This window comes from Cucumis melo, chromosome 8, assembly GCF_025177605.1.
Source record: "Cucumis melo cultivar AY chromosome 8, USDA_Cmelo_AY_1.0, whole genome shotgun sequence".
Taxonomy (NCBI): Eukaryota; Viridiplantae; Streptophyta; class Magnoliopsida; order Cucurbitales; family Cucurbitaceae; genus Cucumis; species Cucumis melo.
The window spans coordinates 8,998,429-9,019,520 of NC_066864.1; the positions used below are offsets into that span (position 1 = coordinate 8,998,429).

The window sequence follows — 21,092 nt, forward strand, 5'->3', positions numbered from 1 at the left end:
AAGCAATCGGACAAACTCCGAAAAATAGAAAAAGAGAAAAAAGGAAAGAAAAGAAATTTGGTTTGACGCCCTATAAATTGAGGCATCATCACATCTCCGTATTTCATCGATCTCGTTTTTTCAAGCCTTTTTATTTGGGGGGTTTTTCTTTTTCCCAATTTTTTCCTTCCAAAATTTCCCTTCCTCTTCGATCTCAAGGGTCTTACCGAGGTTTATCCATTTTCATCATCAATTTTCTTTTCCCCATTTGTGTTTGAATTCTTGGATTCCCTCCATGACCTTCACCTTTCTGTAAACCCTAACAATCTTCTTCTTAGGGTTTCAATCTCCTTTCCTCATCCTGCTGTCTCCTCACCTTTGAATTCTCCGTGTTTCATTTTAGATTTCATTTCACTTTTTCGAAATCTAGTGGACGTATCTGCATTTCGTGGCCAATTTTGAAGCTTCTCGTGGCTTACAGGTTCTGTTTGGAGTTAATTTTGTTCAAGATTTCCGACCGACCTGTTTCCTTCGGTCCCTGGACGCGAAAACGAGGGAGAAGTTTCTGCAATTACGTGTCTCAGGCTTGCTGTTTCAATTTATTATGGATAGGCTAGAATGAGAGTTTTGTTCTTTATCAAAGTTGAGGTTTGATTGGTAGATGGGTGGTTTTGGCGGTTAATAATGGGGTGAATCTCGCAGTCCCAGTTAAACCTAAATGACACGAGGATTTGAATATGAGCCATGGAGGTGGGAACATTACGAGAGAGAATGAAAACCAAGTGGATCGTTTTAGGAGAGGTGGAGGTGATGATTTCGGGCGACAGGTGTCGAAGATTGCAGCAGCACAGATATGTCAGAGTCTGGGATTTCAGGGATCGAAGGAGTCTGCCATGGACACACTTGCGGAAATTGTAGTAGTATACCTTAGTGATTTGGGAAAGATGGCGAGTTTCTATTCTAACTTAGCTGGTAGAACCGAGTGTAATGTGTTTGACATTGTTAGAGGATTTAAAGATTTAGAAGCACCAGGGTCGTCTCATCAAGATGCTGAGGTAAGCCGTTGTCTTGCAGGTTCACGTACAATTCAAGAAATTTTTGAGTATGTGAATTCAGTGCAAGAAATTCCATTTGCTCAGCCGGTACCACTGTTTCCTATTATTAAGAGCTGCAAGGTACTGCCGAGTTTCATTCAAATGAAGGAAACACCTCCCAGCAAGCATATACCCAATTGGCTACCTGCTTTTCCTGATCCCCACACTTACATTTATACGCCGGTGTGGAATAAGAGGACGACAGACCCTCGCACTGACAAGATTGAGCAAGCAAGGCAGAGGAGAAAGGCAGAGAAGTCATTGTTAAGTCTGCAGCAGAGATTAATAGTTAATACTGGCAATCTAGAGGAAGAATTACCTAGTTTTGATAGTAACACATCCCATGATATAGAGTTGCAACCGAGGGAGAATGTTGTTTCTGCGGTCAAATCCTCTCTTAAACATTCGGATAATGTTTTTGACGAAAGCAGTCGTGTGTTAGAGGCATTTGCTCCGGCCATAGAAGCGGTTAAAGGAAGTGGTTTTTATGACGATGAAGAGGGTGAGAAGAAGGCTCTTCCCATTGTTAGGCCTGTTGTTCAATTTAAGTTCAAAACTGGGAAGAAGCTTCTTGGTGATTCTTTGGATTTGAACATTCAAAAGAAGGGAATGGGTAGAACAGTGTACTTGGTTGGTCGGGACGATGAGAGGGATGATAAGAAACGGAGAGCCGAATACATTCTTAGACAGTCTGTGGAGAATCCGCAAGAACTCAATCAGTTGTGAATAAATATATTGACTGGCGTTCATAATTTAATCTAGGTATTTGGTATTAGCTGGTGCAGTTGTTGCTTTAGTTTACAACATATCTTCCTTGTAGTACGGCCATTCTTGTATTTTACATTGAGTTTCTTGTATTTCCACTCAGGAATTTTTCAGAGATGCAAATGCTTGTGAAAAATTTATTGAGAAGGTTTCACGTCTCTTTTCATCTCTCACATAGTGTGTTTGAACTGTTTGTTCTGTTGTTCAGTTGTGATATTGAATCTTCTTTTGCCCTCTTGTTTGTGAACTTCCTTCTGGGAGTGTCAAGTTCTAATTGCAGATGTAAGAGGTATTCCTCCTTGCTGTGCTAATTAAGACTGCCGTCCGGGTCCAGCAATACTTCTGTTTTGTTTGTTTTTCAACAATTTAGACATTTATACTGCCACTTTTCTTGATACTCAAATACGGTCGTCATACTGTTGACAAGAAACGAAGTCAACATCATTTTATGCAAATGGATAAATTGGCTTTATTGTGTTATTTGTGCTTTATGAACTAAATTTGGTCAGGATATGTAGATGATCACTCCTTATGCTGGCTCTGGCTTGCGGATCAAACCAGGTGTGTTTCAATCTCTCTCTGAGCTAAACTTCATTGTTCCTTTGATTTGTAGGATCTGATGTGATTCTGTTGGTCAGAATATGGACAATGATCTGTTGGTCAATGATAACGTGAAACAAGAATGAACTCTCATATTAGTTGTTACTACCTACGTGTCCATAATTACCTTTATATCTGAGACAAAAACTTTAGGGATTGAATTCTTCGGCTAACTTTCGGAAGATGCTTAGAATGCTTTTTTAGTGAAACCCAAATTCCTTCTTTGCACTTGCAACCTGAAATAGGTGAAGAAAGGAAGATGGTCTGGTCAAGTCAATCTTAAGGAAACCAAAATTCCACTGGGTTTGTTTTTGCAAGGTACTTACTCGCAAGTTTCCATTCTTCACAAATTCTGAATTGGCCATATCTTCTTGTCTGTCTGACTTCCTGTTTGAAGTTAAAGATCAAATTCTTCCTTAATTTTTTCATGGAAAAGATGTGATAAGAAAATATTCCATATCTCTATTTTGCTATGTTTTTGAATGGTTTGGTTTGTCTTTTAAGAGTAAAACGTTAAACTGCAGCTGGTGAAAGAAAACAAACTACCTCAGACCTGCATTGTTAAAGAAAGATGATGTAATGAATTTACTTTATAAATGCATAAAGGAATTGGTCGAAACTAAATCTTTACCACATTTGTCCAGAAAAAAGGGCCGAAATGAACTTTGGCTGTTGAAGCGCAGTAAGATCTCACATATGCATGTATGTTACTATTTTTCTTCTTACTGCAAGGCTTAAATTCTGTGTGTTGGCAAATTGGAAGCATCTATCGTATTTCCTTTGATAGGCTCTCTTTTGTATAGCTTTTGATATTTCATTTTTATTCTTATCAAAATTATACATATATAGTCATGAGACCATCATTATAATTGTTGTCTTTAACTTTATCATTGATCACAATGTGGTCTGGAAATAGTTTATTGATTGAATATTTGAATATTGGATGAGTAAAGCATTTGATACACAAAGGTTTCGAAAGGTCCTCATGAATGGAAGAAATATGTTTTACATTTTTTTTTTTGTTTTATTTTAATTTTTCACTGCTCTTACAATTGACATTTCTCTTCCTACATGTTGCTATGGTTTGTTATCGAGATCCTTTATCCTGCTGGAATGAATTTGTATCTTCTGTAGGGCAAACACACTTCTAGACAACGTGAGGCAAAAATGAGCTTATAAAACGTTTCTCAACCTTGGACCAACACAACATTACACTGCCATTGCGGTCAAGCTTGTCAATCCTACTGAATGATGTCGAGCCGAATGTGGGGAAGTAAAGTTTGGCCTTGGTGTGCAAACCCATGTGCCACATTTTTTTCAGGTTTCAAGTAGGCAATATTCTGATTCTGTATCCTTATGATTTCTGGCGGATGACTTTGAGCTAATTTTAGTTTTCGAGCTTGTCTGGCGATCGTAATTATTGATTTGAGCTTGTCTGGCGATCGTAGTTATTGATTTTTGTCTTAAAAATCAATGAGAAATGTTAAATGTACATTGATTTTATGATATTTTCATTGATATTTCTATGACTTATATGTGTATGCCTGTTGATGACAATTGAAGATACGAAGCTTTGCAAGTTTCACTTAAAAGTGGCGTATTTAGAACTTTTCTTTGTGGAAAAGAAAAATTGTGATTGGGAAATATTTATGGTTAGATAACTATTTAATTTTTTAAAATAAAAAATCAAGCTTATACATAGTTGTTATTTCTATGAATTTCTTAGTTTCGTTATCTACCAACTTATTAGGAACCTTTTAAAAGGTCTAGTCCAGTTTCGAAAATTAGATAAGGTAGAATTTGACACGAAGATTTGATGAAAAAAATGTTTGGTTTCAAAAACTCCAAAAGTAAACGGGCAAAGCTCTTGTTTGACAATCATAGTAGGTAATTTCTTTTATAGTGTTTATAAGTTTAATGTTTTAAAATAAAATATCTGTTTATTAGACTGGGTCTTAATTAAGTTACTAAATTTTGTTTTTGTTGGTTTCTTTATATTTTCAATCCTTTTTTAAGAGTGTTTGAGCTGAAACCTCTGATTTTTTTTTTTTTTTTTTATTTCTAAATTTTTTAATTTGACTGTGGATTACAAATTTACTTATTAGATATGAAAATTTTGGTTATTAAAGTATAAGAAGGTATGCACAATTTTTTAAAATTAAAAATCAAATAATTTATCCAACGAAATTTAGCAAGTTATTTCCCTCGCGAATTAGTTATTTCCCTCTAAAAAATCATATTCTAAAGTGAGAATTGAAAATAAAAATGTAATGTTTATGGACGCAATTAGATTAAAAGTATCAGTATATGTGGTATTTTAAAAAATTTAAATATAGCAAAATTTAAGTATTAAATATTTGAAATATAAGAAAATTGTTGGATCATTTTTTGAAAAAACATTATTATAGTTGCACCAAAAACAAAAATTATGTTAAAGCTACGGAGTCCAACTCCTTGCATGAAAGGACGTGCCATCATTATTGAACACTGCTCAGATAAGATATAATAATATACTGTTATTATTAACATTATTATTATTATTATTATTATTATTATTATTAAAAATTTGACGTTATTTATAGATGTCCAAATGGATGATTCCAAAAATTCACAAAGCAAGCAATGTGGAAAAGATGATAACAAAGCTAATTTAAAGTCCAGGAAATAAATGAAAATTTACATATACTTATAAATAGAGACATCAGTTTTATTCACATATACTTATAGATAATAGAGATATCAACTTGGTTTCAAAACTAATAATAGTTTAGAATAATAAAAAATTCATAAGCATATCCACCGAATGCTATTTATAATGTAATTAAAGGACAATCTCACTGTGTGTTTTATTTTTTGGTAATAAATAGAGCATAAAATGCAATTAAAAACACAAAAATTAAAGAAAATAAAACCAATATGTATATTATATGATTCCTTCTTATCCTGTATACATTCTTTGTAGCTTTATATAATTGTACTTTTTAAATGTCACAATGTGAAATTTGACCTTTTTGTAATGGTTTTGTGTTATAGTTATCTTTTATATTCAAATCAATAAGTTTAGTTGTTATCTTTTAAAAATGGATTGGTCCTTTACATATTTCAGGTGGACTGTAAATTTTGTATTTAATAATCTATACGTTAATTTTTATTTAAATAAACACAATATTCTTGATTTGGCTTTAATTTTCTTTTTCTTATTATATATGTGTGATTATTCAAATGATGTTAGAGATCTTTCTATAGTAATTTTAAATTATAGATTTTGTAAATTATATATAAAATAGGTATACGTTGGAAAGAAAAAGTTAAATTGAGAATGACATAACTTATTTAATAGATCTTTTAAATGTATATTTAAAATAAAAAAAATATATATTTAATAGATCTTTTAAATTTCTATTGCTTATAACATTTTCATAACATAAAGCTCTTTATTCTTATTTTTCTTTTAGTTATAGCTTTCTCAACTATAATGGAAGTAAGTTAAAGATAATTTGAAAGTGAGTCTAGCAACACAACTTAAGTTGAATGACATGACATTTAAGAATGTTGGGGATCTCTATCTCAAATTGGTACATGTATTAATGATATTCGAGCATTATTTTGTAATAGTCGCAAATGAAAATTAAGTTTAAACTGTTGCAATGCAATTAAAACCATAGAATGTGAGTGTTTGGCCAAAATTATTGAATCCCATGGGCTTCACACCAAAAGAAGTTAAGATTATTGATGTCCATTGAGACCAATTTCAACTAAGCTTTATAGTGTCGCTCGTTGGGAACCAAAGTTATCTTTTTAAATAAAACAATATTTGTAAGTTTTTTGTTATTATATATTGTAGCCTAAATGTATGTTAAGTGTTTCAAGTGCTAAGAAAAAGAATGATACTTCTTTGTATTTTATTTTGTGTCAAATTTAAATCATATTAATGCCTTCAATACTTCGGAAGCTTGAACTATGTTTATGATTATATCGGTCATGGGTGTTTAAATTCTATAATTGACCAATGCAATCTCTATTAACGTCTTCTTTTACCATGTGCAAACTTTAATTCTATTAAATTTAAGTAAAATTAATTTAAAAAATAGGAGAAAATGATATGATGTGTCTTTTATAATTACGGATATTTAAAAAAAATTAAAAATAAATTTAACAGTGATTTGAAACATATAACTAAATAATTTTACGAATGGTAACATTTTGATTTATTTTATTAGGCCATAGAAACCGTGAGAATGATATATATATTTTTTAAGGAAATAGATATTAATATAAATTTGTATTTTAGGAAATGAAATATTCTAGAACTGAGTAAGAAGTAAAAATAAAGTAATGAAGAAAAAAAAAAAAGAAAAGAACAATAAAATCTTTTCTTTCTTAACAAGAAAAGAAGCGACCAATGGCTTAAATATCATATCCCCAACTTCTCTATACTCAGATCTCTACAGATATAGTTTTATCGCCATTGATTTTGTTGTCTCTTTCACTCTCACTCTCCTCACCCATCGCCATGGCGAATCAACCTGAATCCTCCGACTCGTAAGCCCTATTCTCCGATTTCCCAGATCCCCATTCTTTTAATTCTTCCTTCCCCTTTTCCATTTCCATTTTCTTCTGATGAATATTTTCACTTCTGATTGTTCGTTTGTTGCTTGATCCTGTTTTCAATGCATTTTTTAATTTTTAATTTTTATTTCTCCCAGCAAGGGTCCCAAGAGGGATTTTAGTACCGCGATTCTAGAACGCAAGAAAGCTGCCAACCGGCTTGTTGTCGATGAGGCCATTAATGATGATAACTCGGTGGTTGCGCTTCACCCTGATACTATGGAGAAGCTTCAACTCTTCCGTGGCGACACGATCTTGATCAAGGTTTGATGTTATTTCTTTATCATTTCTTTGTCTTATTTATTGTTCTTTGAGGTAGGTTTTTGAGAATGATTTTGCCCTAAGTGATGTTGGAAAATTGTGTAGGATCGGGGGAGGGTTGGTCTTTCCGTTTTGGATAGTGGGAATAGTTTGTTTTTAAATTTAATTTGAATTCTAGACTAATTGGTGGTTCCAGTTGGTATTTAGGATTGGTGAATTGGTTAAATTTTGATTAGTGGATTAGACATCGTAATTAGTCCGACTAGGCGGCAGTTGCTTGACGGGTTTAGCGAGTTTGATTTTGTGGACTTTGTTGTCGTTATAAAGTTTGGATTTGGTTTACGTAGCTTATGCTGAAGAAATGAACGAGTTATTTTTATGTAGCTCGTCTTTCATTTCTGACCCGTGAGTTTGAGATTTATGAAAGTTGTAGGGACTAGGGAGCGAGCTTAGAAGACGAGTTTCAAAAAGCTGTGTAATTTTATTATTTCAGCACGTGAGCTAGCAACATGTGTTAAGTAAATTCTATCGAAAAAACCATACTTACAAATCCCAAACCCTTACCCCAAATACCCTTAAATTTTTAACCCCCCTCTCCACCTGCTTTGTAAAATATATGCCTATCTGACCAGATTACCGGATGAACACAGTTTTAATGCAACTGACTCTGTTAATTTTGTTATGTATCTATTTAGGGGCGAGTTCAGAAATTTTATTCTATCGATGTTGCTCTGAGCTGTGGTTTTTTTTTTTTTTTTTTTTAATTAATGAAAACAACTACAATCATTGAGAAAGAATGAAAGAATACAAGAGCACCAGAAACCAGCCAACAAAACCACCCTTCCCCTACTAAGTAAAATGTTGCCTATAGAACAGTTACAAAAGATCTTTGAAACCGAAGCTTGAAGAGACACGTGATATTGAGCCAACAAGCCAATCTCACTATGCCCCCTCTCTACCCCTAAACACTCTTATCATTCCTTTCGTCCCAAATATCCCAAATAATGGCACAAACCCCAGCACGCCATAAAAAAACACCCTTTTCACTGAAAGGCGGATGGAGGAGGAACTCCTCAATCATTGCACGCTCCTAAAGCTGACAAAGCTAATACCAAACTGCTACAGGAAAGAGCACCACACGGACCTTGCAAAATGGGACTCCCGATAAAGGTGATCAAGATCTTCCTCCGACCATTTGACACAACAAACAACAAAAAGCCCAACAACCGAAGGCCTCCTCCTGACAAGCCTATCAATAGTATTAACCGACTCAGCAAGACCTGTCGGATAAAGAACCTAACTTCCTTCGGAACCTTTGTACTCCAAATCACGTCAAAGACCGACTCCTTAGGGGTAGCGGGGTCCACCAACAGCCCAAATAGAGAATTATAAGAAAAACTTTGGCTAGGATTAGGAATCCAAACACAAACATCTCTCCTCCCCTCTCTAACAGAAAACCCCTCAAGTAAGGAAAGAAGAGAGGCGACATCCTGTTGCTCTGAGCTGTGTTTGTTTGGTTTGCAAGAGTAATATTTCTCCCATGACTGAATTAGTGGATTAACACTCGCCATGTGCACCGTAAATTCTTTAGTTTGAGTGTAACTTAATGATTGTGTTTAATTAGCAGTAATAGTCAATACCATCGAATTGGATCACAATAATTTCACTTATTTGTTAAAAAAAATCCTTATTCCTTTTTTACTTCTTCTTGGGAAAAATCCTGTCGTGAATAAAAAATCAGATTGTAAACAGAGTGGAGAATTTTGCATGGAGGTGGAGGAAGCAAAATTTCAACTCATTCAGGCCTTCTCTTTGTTGTGAAAAGGGTTTGTCTTTTTCTTGTGGCAGTTCTTTTAAATGCAAGGCATAGACCCATTTTGAGTGAGGCGCAAGTCCCCCCTTCCCCCCTCCCTCTCAGTCTACTTTAATTTTAATGAATTTCTTCTTAGAAAAAATGCAGCTTTCTCATACTCACAACTTGAGGTCATTCTTGGATTGCTTGCATATTTTGTTTGTAACTGTGTCATTGCCGTCCTTATGGAGTTCAGGGGAAGAAAAGGAAGGATACAATCTGCATTGCTCTTGCTGATGACACATGTGATGAGCCAAAAATAAGAATGAACAAGGTTGTGAGAAGCAACCTTCGCGTCAGGCTTGGAGATGTTGTTTCCGTGCATCAATGTGCTGATGTTAAGTATGGAAAGCGGGTACACATTCTTCCAGTAGATGATACTATTGAAGGTGTCACCGGGAATCTTTTTGATGCATACTTGAAACGTGAGATTCTAAACCTGCTCTATTCCTTCCCTTGATTTGTCTCTTGCTTCTTGTATGACTAATCTAGAAATTAGAACTAATGATTGTCCGTAAGTTTTCTTTCATCCGGCTTGTTCAGATATTTGGAAGGAGAAATTTTGGTTGGTAGGTGTGATATTTGATATTGCATGTGCTCTAATGTGTGTGTGCATGTGTGTGTAATTTTTTTTTCGTTAAAAATTTATATTCCTGTGATTTCTGTTCACCAGTTGCTCCATGCTTCTTTTATTTTTATCATCAGTATGCAACGAATTTCCAGACACCTTTTAGTTCTAGAAAAAGGAAGTTTAGAAGTTTGTTTATCACTATTCACTACTTATTCAATTTTGGACAAGTTTCTTTATACGTCTAAAAATGGTGTAAACCAAATTTGGCCTTTCCAATCCTTTGTTTAAATTCATGTGTGTCTTTTCTCTTTGAAATTTTTAGTAGAAACAAGTTCAACTACATGACAGTGCTGGATATTGTATAAAGTGAGTTGGATCTAACACGACCAATGGTTGTCCTAGAGGACACTTTTTAGCAGCAGCTGTAGGATGGTCGTTCTTGATCTTCAAAACTTCTAATGTACTTTTCATTTTATACATTTTGTGAATTTGGGATATCTCTTAGTTCTTACACTGTTCATATTTTGCAGCATATTTCTTGGAAGCCTATCGCCCAGTGAGGAAGGGTGATCTCTTCCTTGTGAGGGGAGGAATGAGAAGTGTTGAGTTCAAGGTCATTGAAACTGATCCTCCTGAATATTGTGTGGTTGCCCCTGATACTGAAATTTTCTGTGATGGGGAGCCTGTTAAAAGAGAGGATGAAGATAGATTAGATGAGGTTGGTTATGATGACGTTGGTGGTGTTAGAAAACAAATGGCACAAATTCGTGAATTGGTAGAACTTCCTCTGAGACATCCACAGCTTTTTAAATCCATTGGAGTAAAGCCACCAAAGGGAATTCTGCTTTATGGACCCCCTGGATCTGGAAAGACTTTGATTGCCAGAGCCGTAGCTAATGAAACTGGGGCTTTCTTTTTCTGTATCAATGGACCAGAAATTATGTCAAAGTTGGCTGGAGAGAGTGAAAGCAACCTTAGGAAAGCTTTTGAGGAGGCAGAAAAGAATGCTCCATCTATCATCTTTATTGATGAGATTGATTCCATTGCTCCTAAGCGTGAAAAAACTCATGGAGAAGTTGAGAGAAGGATTGTGTCTCAGCTCTTGACACTAATGGATGGGTTAAAATCTCGTGCCCATGTCATTGTTATTGGAGCTACGAATCGTCCAAACAGCATTGATCCAGCTTTGAGACGATTTGGAAGGTTTGATAGGGAAATAGATATTGGGGTTCCTGATGAAGTTGGGCGTCTTGAGGTTCTTCGTATCCATACCAAGAACATGAAGCTTGCTGAAGATGTAAGATTTCTATTGTCTACAATTATTTGTAGTTGCCTTTGCATGTTTGTTGCTGTACTGTCAATGAAATACACTGGCTCCTATGTCGGATATCACAGGTTGACTTGGAAAGAATTGCCAAGGATACGCATGGGTATGTTGGAGCTGACTTGGCAGCTCTTTGTACCGAGGCTGCACTTCAATGCATTAGAGAGAAAATGGATGTTATTGATTTGGAAGATGAAACAATCGATGCAGAGATTCTGAACTCAATGGCAGTCACAAATGAGCACTTCCAAACTGCTCTTGGGACTAGTAATCCGTCTGCTCTACGTGAAACTGTAAGTGCTTGTGTAATCTTGGATCAGATGGCGTTAACTATAGTTTCCTTTCTAGTGCACTCTGACTAAATTGCTCTGCTCCAGGTTGTTGAAGTGCCTAACGTCAGCTGGGAAGACATTGGAGGTCTTGAGAATGTCAAGAGAGAACTTCAAGAGGTATAGATGCTGCTGAGAAACGATCTCCTTCATTTGGAGGGGATTGTGTTTATTTAATTCTTAACTCACTCATGATCTGATTTTATTCTGTTGCTCAATCAGACTGTACAATATCCAGTGGAGCATCCTGAGAAGTTCGAGAAATTTGGAATGTCACCCTCAAAGGGAGTTCTTTTCTATGGCCCTCCTGGATGTGGAAAAACTCTTCTGGCCAAAGCTATTGCAAATGAGTGCCAGGCAAACTTCATCAGTGTCAAGGGTCCTGAATTGCTTACAATGTGGTTTGGAGAAAGTGAAGCCAATGTTCGTGAAATTTTTGACAAGGCTCGCCAGTCTGCACCTTGTGTTCTGTTCTTTGACGAGCTTGACTCTATTGCCACTCAGGTTTGTATTGTCATCCTTGTGTAACTCTCCCACATTATTGTCGTGCTGTGTTAGCAATCCTCTAAGTGTAATTGAACTCAATCTGGCAAATGTTTTATTGTCTTTTCTTTGAATTATCTGCAGAGAGGCAGCAGCGTGGGAGATGCTGGAGGTGCTGCTGATCGAGTTTTGAACCAACTTCTGACGGAAATGGATGGAATGTCAGCAAAGAAAACTGTCTTTATAATTGGGGCGACCAACAGACCAGATATTATAGATCCTGCACTTCTTCGTCCAGGACGTTTAGATCAATTGATTTATATTCCTCTTCCTGACGAGGATTCTCGTCACCAAATTTTCAAGGCTTGCTTGAGGAAGTCCCCAGTATCAAAAGATGTAGACCTTAGAGCCCTTGCCAAGTACACTCAAGGTTTTAGTGGTGCTGATATTACAGAGATCTGTCAGCGTGCTTGCAAATATGCTATAAGAGAGAATATTGAGAAAGTAAAATCCTGCACTTTGATAACTCAATCGTCTTGATTTCTTTGATCTCTTAAGTGTAACAAAATTTCAGTCATGCACGTGTATTACAAAAAACTCACGATGAAAAATCTTCTTTATTGCAGGATATTGAGAGGGAGAGGAGGAGAAGAGACAATCCTGAGGCTATGGAAGAGGATGTAGAGGACGAGGTGGCAGAGATTAAGGCTGCTCATTTTGAGGAGTCAATGAAGTTTGCTCGCAGAAGTGTGAGCGACGCCGATATTCGTAAATACCAGGCATTTGCTCAAACACTGCAGCAGTCGAGAGGGTTTGGTTCGGAATTCAGGTTCTCAGACAACCCTTCTTCTGGAACTGCAGCGGCTGACCCGTTTGCAACATCAGCTGGTGGTGGGGCTGATGATGATGATCTTTACAACTAGGTTTCCATGTGTCATGTATGTTTAGAACACTTCTAATACTGCAAATTTGTGTCTTTTTCTCGTATATGAAGATCTCTGTGGGGGAGAAGAAGCCTACAGTTGGAGGGCTGTTTGGTGCCAAAGATGGCTTCAGCTTGTCCCCTTGGTTAGTGATACTTGCCTATAATGTAGACTTGATCAAATGGTTATTTCCTGTTACTGCTTTAAAAACAAATACTACTTTTAGAACACCATAAGATTGCTGTTTAACTCACCACTGAGTTTCTTCTCTCCATCTGCTTCTTAAGAGTTGTGAATATGAATTAAGAATTCTATTATTCTCTCTAAAGATGCTGTCCGAATTGGTTTGCCGAATGAGGCTTTTCTCCCGAACTTAAGAAACCAATGTTGTGTTTTATTGATTCATTGAAATCTCATTCTCAAGTAGCCAACTCTCATTAGCATTTCTCCAGAGGGTTATTTATTTATTTATCTTTACCTTCTTGTTTTCTTCTAGAAAATACGCAGGAAATACGTAGGCAGGAGATTTGATTTTTTTTTTTTTTTTTTTAATTTCAAGGTTGATAGTACAAGTGTTATTTTTGTTTGTAATGTTTTGGTAGGTGGGTTAATTACTTGGTTTTTTTTAGATGCTTGTTCATCATAATATGCCTTATCTCAATCCTCACACGAATATTTTTTTTAAAAAGGAAAAAAGCATCAACCGATTCAAATTTATGTGCTTATTTTCACAAAGTTCCTTTGCTGATAAATTGAAAGGTTACATCAAAGAAGAAAAGAGGAATGAAAAGGTAGAGATATTGAGTAGAAATATGAGTGGGATATAGTGCAGTGTCTACTTTTAAGTTTCTTTACAATTTGTACATATTTGGTAACCTTTTCTATGGGATATGTTCATGTTAAACATGATACTACCACTTGTTATTGTATAACTTAAACATGATTTTCATTTGTTAGGTTCATTCGATTAGCAGTTCTTCTTGTATAAAAATTCATTTGTTTATCATAATGAAATGCATTTTTTAGTTCAACACATGTGAATAGACACTCAAACAATTATCTTCTTGGTCATGAGTATTATAAAAGTTAGATCTCATATCTTTAAAAAGGAATATGGTGAATTAAAAAGGAATTGTCACCATGTTATGTCATATCTATGTTTCGTATATATAAGGTATGCCAAGTCAACCGTAAAAAAGTAGCATATCGTAAGAAATCCTCAATCACACCCATACGAAAGCTTGCTTTATTTCACCCAATAATATTATACAAAAAATGAGTAGAAAACAATATTGAAAAGCATATTTTGAAGAAAGAATTACAAACAAGAAGAACATTTTTAGGACGATGTTTAAAAAGACATGTCTCTCCTTTGTCAAAGTGGGAGGGGCTAAAGAAAATAGAGAGTGACAATTGTAGGGACCAAAAAAGAAAGAATAAAGAGAAAGGGAGCAAGATACGAAATTACTAAAACTCTAGAGGTCATAATGGAAATAATTGAAACATAGTGTCACCCATGGTAGGGGAGCAAATAAGATTGGAAAGTTGAGGTTAAATGTGGTATGTTTGGGATTTATTTGGAATAATTGTTGGTGAGTTGGGGAACGAGTCAACTTTATGATTTAGTGTGTCAATGAAACCGAGTTGTTAAATGTAGGAGTGTTGGGATTCATGTCCCTTCAAATTGGTAAATTTGATCCCTATTTGATTAGACTAACCCAAAGCTTTTATGACCAACCACACAAAAACCCCATTTATCTCAATAAATACATTGATTTCTATGGGTCCCTTAGAAAAAGTAATATTTCTTTTCCTTTTGTTCTTTAAGTTTTATTCTTTGTGTTATATCTAACATAATATCAGTGTGACATAATTACAATATTTATACGGTCGTCATTGCAAAAAAAACTTTCGAAGAAATGTATTTATTGTACTCAAATTCAAACATCTTCTTAATGAATTTGACAAATAATGATCATGATCTAAATTAAAATCTATCTTATAAAAATACTCTAGTTATTTTGATTCTTTTTCAAGAAATAAAGGACATAAAATAAGGTTGACAAAAAAAAATTATTATTCATTTCCTACTTATTTTTATTGATTTTTTTTTTTAAAAAATTTTAACTTGAGATAGGTAGACTCAAATTCTTATCTAAGAATTAGTAGGGGAATTATTATAAACGATAAATCAACTAAAAATATTTACAAAATGGAGTAAATTTTCAAATTCTATTAATGATAGAATACTAATAATTTTCTATTAATGTATGTTATAAGTGATAAATTTAAAATTGCATTAATTTTTTTCCTTAATTTTTATTTTTAAACAAAAGAAAATTGTATGTTACATTATATGGAACATAAATAATGTGATATTTGATCCGTATGTGTTAGAAAATCTCATGTTTTCTCTTGCAATATGAATGGAATGGAATTTATGATTAAACAAGTAGATATGAGGAGGAAGAAATGTCAACTTCTTTTTTCGAAAAATGGTAGTTCTTAAAATAATATTATAATATTTTAAACTTTATCATAAAAATAAGGAATATACTTTTATAACTATTTATACTAAGATATTGTTGTTTTAAACAGATGAGATTTGAATATAGATGTAACAATAAGAATGAGAGTGTGCATGACCATCACATAGTCTTAAGAAACTATAGATGCTCATATAATTAAAGCTAAGATATACATATATATATATATATATATATTTTATGTATAGTTTGAATTAATAATATATTTTTTTATAGTAAAGTTTGATATTAAAAAAATATATACTAAAATGGCAAAGAAATATTTTATTAAAAAATTCCAAAAATCAACTTGATGGAGAAAGTTAAAAAATAAAAGCTTTAGATATTTGTTTGAATATTTTGAAATAAAACTTAATCAATATTTATAAAACATAACAAATTTTAATAATTATGGATATACAACCATTTTTTTTTAATATATTTAACACAATTGCTTTTAAGAAAACCATACATCTTCTTTTATATATATATTTTTATCCCTTAAATTTATAAGCTCAATAAAAAAAAAAAAAGGTTTTAAAAAATATAAAAAAGAGTGGTAGGAAATAGGGGACATGTTGAGTTGGCAGTTGGCAGTGAAATATGTGATTGTGCACAAAAACAAATTAACTTTTTTTTTTTTTTTTTTTTTTTTTTTTTTTTTTAAATTTTAATTTATAAAAATTGAATGAAACAAAGTTTCATTAAGATAGTACCATAATGGTAACAAATACACATCAAATCATGTCATATACCAATTGCCTATCATTATTATGGGTTATGGGAGCCACATCATATGATCATCATATTATATATAAACTTACCTTTAAATTTTCTATTCATTTCACATTCTTTGTCTCCCACCACTTTTCTTTTTTCTCCTTATTATTGGACTTCCCTTTTTTCTTTTAATTTTATGTTCAAATATCAATTTTCTTATTACACTTACTAATTTGTTCAATTTTAATCATTTTAGTACCTCTTAAATTTTAGTTTCTAAAAGTTAACTCTTATTCAAATCGATTAAATAATCACATTACTTTCTAGGCAAAGCAACGTATTGTGAATATATACTATTTTAAGTTTAATTATTGTGATAAATGTTAATAGAAAACAATAAGTAATAAAAAAGATATTAGAGACTAAATTTAAAATTTATTAATAATATCCTATTTTCAAAATTTTACTACATCTTTATTTGGCACTCGAGGATTCTAGGATGGTTAAGTTACGAACATGACTCTTTGATATGATATATATTGTCCACTTTGGACGTACACCCTCGTGATTTTCCTCTTGGTTTCATTCCAAAAAACTCATTTATTTGATTGAAGTGGAACTTTGGTCGCATTAATTCCAACAAAATCGACAATATATTATTATTAGGAAAACGTTATATGTGAAATCCAATATTATAATGTTGGAAAAAGAATGTTATCAAAATTTCAAATAGTTTGGAAAAAATATTTTGTTTATTTTTTAAAACTAAAAATAAGTTTTCTATTGACCTTAAATTTTTACTATTTCTATCCCCAACCAATCTCATTGAAATGGTGAAGAGTAATGAGAAATTGAGACCCATCAATTATCATATAATTTAATATAATATAATATAATATAATATAATATAATATAATAGGTCATCTTTTGCATTTATCACATTACAAGCAGCATCTACATATATAATTTAACCTTTTCTTCTATTCACATAATATCATTTGTAATAATGCAGTTAATATCAAATTCTATATTCAATCAATAAACCTTTTCCATGATTTTATTAGTGTAACAATGCATAAATATGCCTATTATATAATTAACAAATATTGATGGTTAAACTATACTATTTTCTATTTAACTTTTTCCCATCGAATTAGGTTGTATTTATTTTATATTAATTCTATCCTCGAGTTTTTGGTGGTAATAAATTTCTAAATATTCTAAGACTAAGGAAGAGTAATTCAAATAGGTAGGTTAATAATGTTTATATAAAAACTAAGCTCAACTAGTTATTTAAAACACAACTGCACAACTGCACAACTGCACAACTGCACAACTGCACAACTGCACACATATATAATTCAACAGTGATTCATTATAGTTAAAAGAAGAAAAACATTTAGGAGGTGTAACGGATAAAGTTATATGTAAAATAGAAAAGATATGTAATTAAAATGCATTAATTATAATGAAAGATGAAATGATTGAAATAAGGAAAAAGGAAGGGGAAGAGGTGGGAAAAAGTATTAATTAAGGCCAAGGAGGCCGGGAAGAAAGAGGAGAGGGCCGCACGAGGGGTCTCTGAAAAGTCTGTGAACAAACCTGCAGATGCTATCCCTACTGATCACCTCTTCTTTTTCACTTCAACCATTCTACCTGTCCCAGCCTTCCATCACTCATCCAACCACCCAACTTTCTTTCTTTTTTTTTTTTTTTTATTAATTCATCGTTGTTGTGGGTGACCTTCAACCCCCTAAATATAATTTTGATTTTAATTCATCTTATCTAACTCAGTTGGATTATGAAAAATCATATCACCATTACCAAATGTCAAATTTGATCATCTCATTCTTTCTTATAAATAATTTATATATTGTGATTTCCTACCTACCAAACTTTAAACTTGATTTGAATTTTGATTTTGGTTATCATGATTAACTTTATTTACATGTTCTCTCTTTTCCACGTTATAAATTTATTACTGTGAAGTTGAAATAAGAATGTATGGCTTACCACATCACATGTCTTTGTTTATTATGCATAGATACAACTTTTTTGAGTATATATAAATTTAGAAAGCATAAAATATGTGCTATCAACAATCAATTGAGCGGGGCTCGAACTTTCATTTTCATGTTTAACCAAAATATACGTATGTACGAGAGATAGACAACAAAAGAATTTAAGAAATAAAAGATCACGAATGAATTCAACAAAGGCTTGAATCTTGTTCACATACGGTGTTTTGTTAACCAAAAAATTTAAAACAACCATCTTCAAGAGCTTAATCTAAGATACAAAACAATAGCCTCAAACAAAATAAATGAAGGTCATCACAAATTAATGATGTTCCATATATATAACAAGCATAACGTCACAAACAAAATAGAAGTAATTTTCACACAACCACTGTTTAATATTGTCGCATCAAAGTTTACGTTGAAAGATGTTTAAGAAGAACGGGTTTGGATCCGGAATACAATGTGATATACATTAAGTTAGGATACAAAATAGAAGAAACTTATTTTATATATCATTCAAAAGATTAAAAAGCAAAAAAGAGAAAGAAAAAGAATGGGCTTTTTGACAAGACAATGTATTTATATTAAATTAGGAGAGAAAAGAAAATAATACAACAATGGGGTGCTTGTTCTTGTCTCATGTTTCCTTAGCAAAAGGCCCCTAGTGATTAGATTGTCTGAATTGACAAATCATGTGGGATTTTTACTACTTTCTTCTCATTTTTAATCAACTCATTTTATGGCTTTATATTTTCTTTATTAGATCTATCACTAATATCAAGCATACTATATAATTAAATTAAATTAATGTTATCATACATTATTAATTATTATCATTATTGAAGTGGCCAAATGAAGTTTGCTTACAACAATATTCTCTTTTGTTGTTTTGATTTATATAGTAAGACTCTGCCTTAAAAAAGTTGTATTTTTATCCATTTCTTTTTCATTAATGACTAATGTTTAATTAATTGGTTACATGAAGTTCTAAGTAACTATCTATGTGATTTCAATAAAATCAACTTAATTTTATATCTTGAAATCTAAAGTTGTAAATTCAATCATTTTAAGATATATATTATCAATACAATTTGTCACGTGTAAATCATGTCAAATGATATGACATTATTTTTTTAGTTCGTTCATATAATTTAAATTTACAATTGTATAACGTGACAAAAAAAGACGTTTAAATAATATGAACTCATGACCTATAATTGACCAATTTTATAGAGATAATTAATTGAATTATAAGCGAACATTTACGTCAAAATTCTTATTTCTCCCCTAAAATCCTTTAAATCACTGCAAAAACTTCCTTAAAAGAAATCATGCTCCCTAATGTATTTTACTATTAACCACAACAAAAAGAAATCTACCGTCATTCTTTAACTAATGGATTTCTTTTTTCAATTTGAATATACTTCAACTAATTTCAGTCTTTAATTTTGATCAAAAGAGAAAAAAAAATAAAAAAAAAATTCAAATCTCCAAATCTTTACAAACTGTTTTACTCATAAAATCCTTCAATTTCAGAAGAATGAGAAAAGAAAAATGGAAAAATTCCCTCTCAAGTGTAGAGTTGAAGAAAAGAAATATTGTAGAATATAGAGGGGGAAAAACCCCATTAATAAAAAGAAAGAGTTTATTCATTAGTTACGTTATTGATCCTAAGAGAGAAAGAAAGAAAGAGAGAGAGAGAGAGAGAGAGAGAGAGAGAGAGAGAGAGAGAGAGAGACACAGAGAATTGTTATTAAGAAAAAAAAAAAAAAGGAAAGAGAGTATTAATTGGTTGTATGAACAAAAATTTAGAAAAAAGCAGACCGGGGGCGGCGGTTGCGGCGGCGGCGGGTGAGGAAATCAAGGGCGGTCAGGACGGTCATGGGAGCAGAGAAGCAAAGCAACACAGCGGCGGAGAATGTAGAATTTAGTTCGCTGTTTCTTAACCAAGTTGCTACATTTTCGGCCAAAAGATGAAGATGAAGAGTTTGGATATTCTTCACCTATTTCTATTTTACTCAAATTACTACAATAATTTGAATTTGAATTTGAATATTTCTTCCCACTGCTCTTCTTTTCTTTCTTCACTCCTTCCATTCAAGACCTCCTCTTTACTCTTTTTTTTTTTTTTCCCTTCTCTCTTCTTTTTATAAATATATAAGATTTAAATACTAGGTTATTTCGAGGTTGGTACGTTTTGATCTTTTTACTTTTGAGATAGTTATACTTTGAAAAATGACTATTTCGATCTCATCATTTTTATTTTTAATTTCATAATTGAATTAAAATGATCATTTTTTAAAGTGTAGGAACAAAAAATGATGTTAAAAGGAGCTTGATTCAAACCTTTCATTTTAGAAAGATAAAAAAAACTTATTTAATGATAATTGACATGAAAATTCTCTTATTAGAGATGGAAAGATTATAAATTTCATTCACAGTAGTAAGAAAAGTAATAAAAAGGAAAGTAAAATTAAAATGAATATTTTGAAAGAAAATGGAGAAGAGGTAATAATAATAATAAATAAACAAACAAACATTCAAACTAAAGTCTAATCTAACTCATCAGTAAATATTTAAATTCAGCCTACTCATCATCCCAAATATGGTGTTCTTTTCTTATTTTTGAAATATCAAAAACCAAATTTTATTGTAATATACACAAAAACAAAATAACAGATGGATTTTGTGTGTGTAATTTGAGTGTTGATAAATGGAACCCACCATTATATTTTATCACCACCCCACCGTATGAAACAAATAATATGGCCCAATCTTCTGCCACACCCTCCCCTCCTTTTACCTCATTTTCTAGTGGTAATTTTATGCATTTTGAATCTTTCTTTTTTTCTTTTTCTTTTTTTTTTTTAAATTATGGGTGGGAGACTTTTTCTTTTTAATAATTAAATAAATACTAGTTTAAAGATCAATACTTGGAATATATCGACAAGCATTTTGATGAACATTAGATGATGGAAAAACATCAAGAATAAATAGTACTATAAGTTTTTGTATATGTTATGCTAGGACGACAATC

General features: G+C 32.5%; 2 protein-coding genes across 2 annotated transcripts; both read left to right on the forward strand.

Moving 5' to 3' along the window:
* The first annotated feature begins 104 nt into the window (after positions 1-104).
* Positions 105-1,996, forward strand: LOC103500817 (transcription initiation factor TFIID subunit 8-like). Its single transcript, XM_008464246.3, has one exon. The coding sequence runs from the start codon at positions 717-719 to the stop codon at positions 1,797-1,799; it is 1,083 nt and encodes a 360-aa protein (XP_008462468.2). The 5' UTR covers positions 105-716; the 3' UTR covers positions 1,800-1,996.
* Positions 1,997-6,811: 4,815 nt separating this feature from the next.
* On the forward strand, positions 6,812-13,042 carry LOC103500816 (cell division cycle protein 48 homolog). The gene is made up of 9 exons (XM_008464244.3): positions 6,812-6,980; positions 7,145-7,310; positions 9,356-9,584; positions 10,261-11,027; positions 11,126-11,347; positions 11,432-11,503; positions 11,606-11,887; positions 12,011-12,370; positions 12,493-13,042. Exons 1-9 carry the CDS (start codon positions 6,952-6,954, stop codon positions 12,787-12,789), a joined length of 2,424 nt encoding a protein of 807 aa, XP_008462466.1. The 5' UTR covers positions 6,812-6,951; the 3' UTR covers positions 12,790-13,042.
* The last annotated feature ends 8,050 nt before the right edge of the window (positions 13,043-21,092 follow it).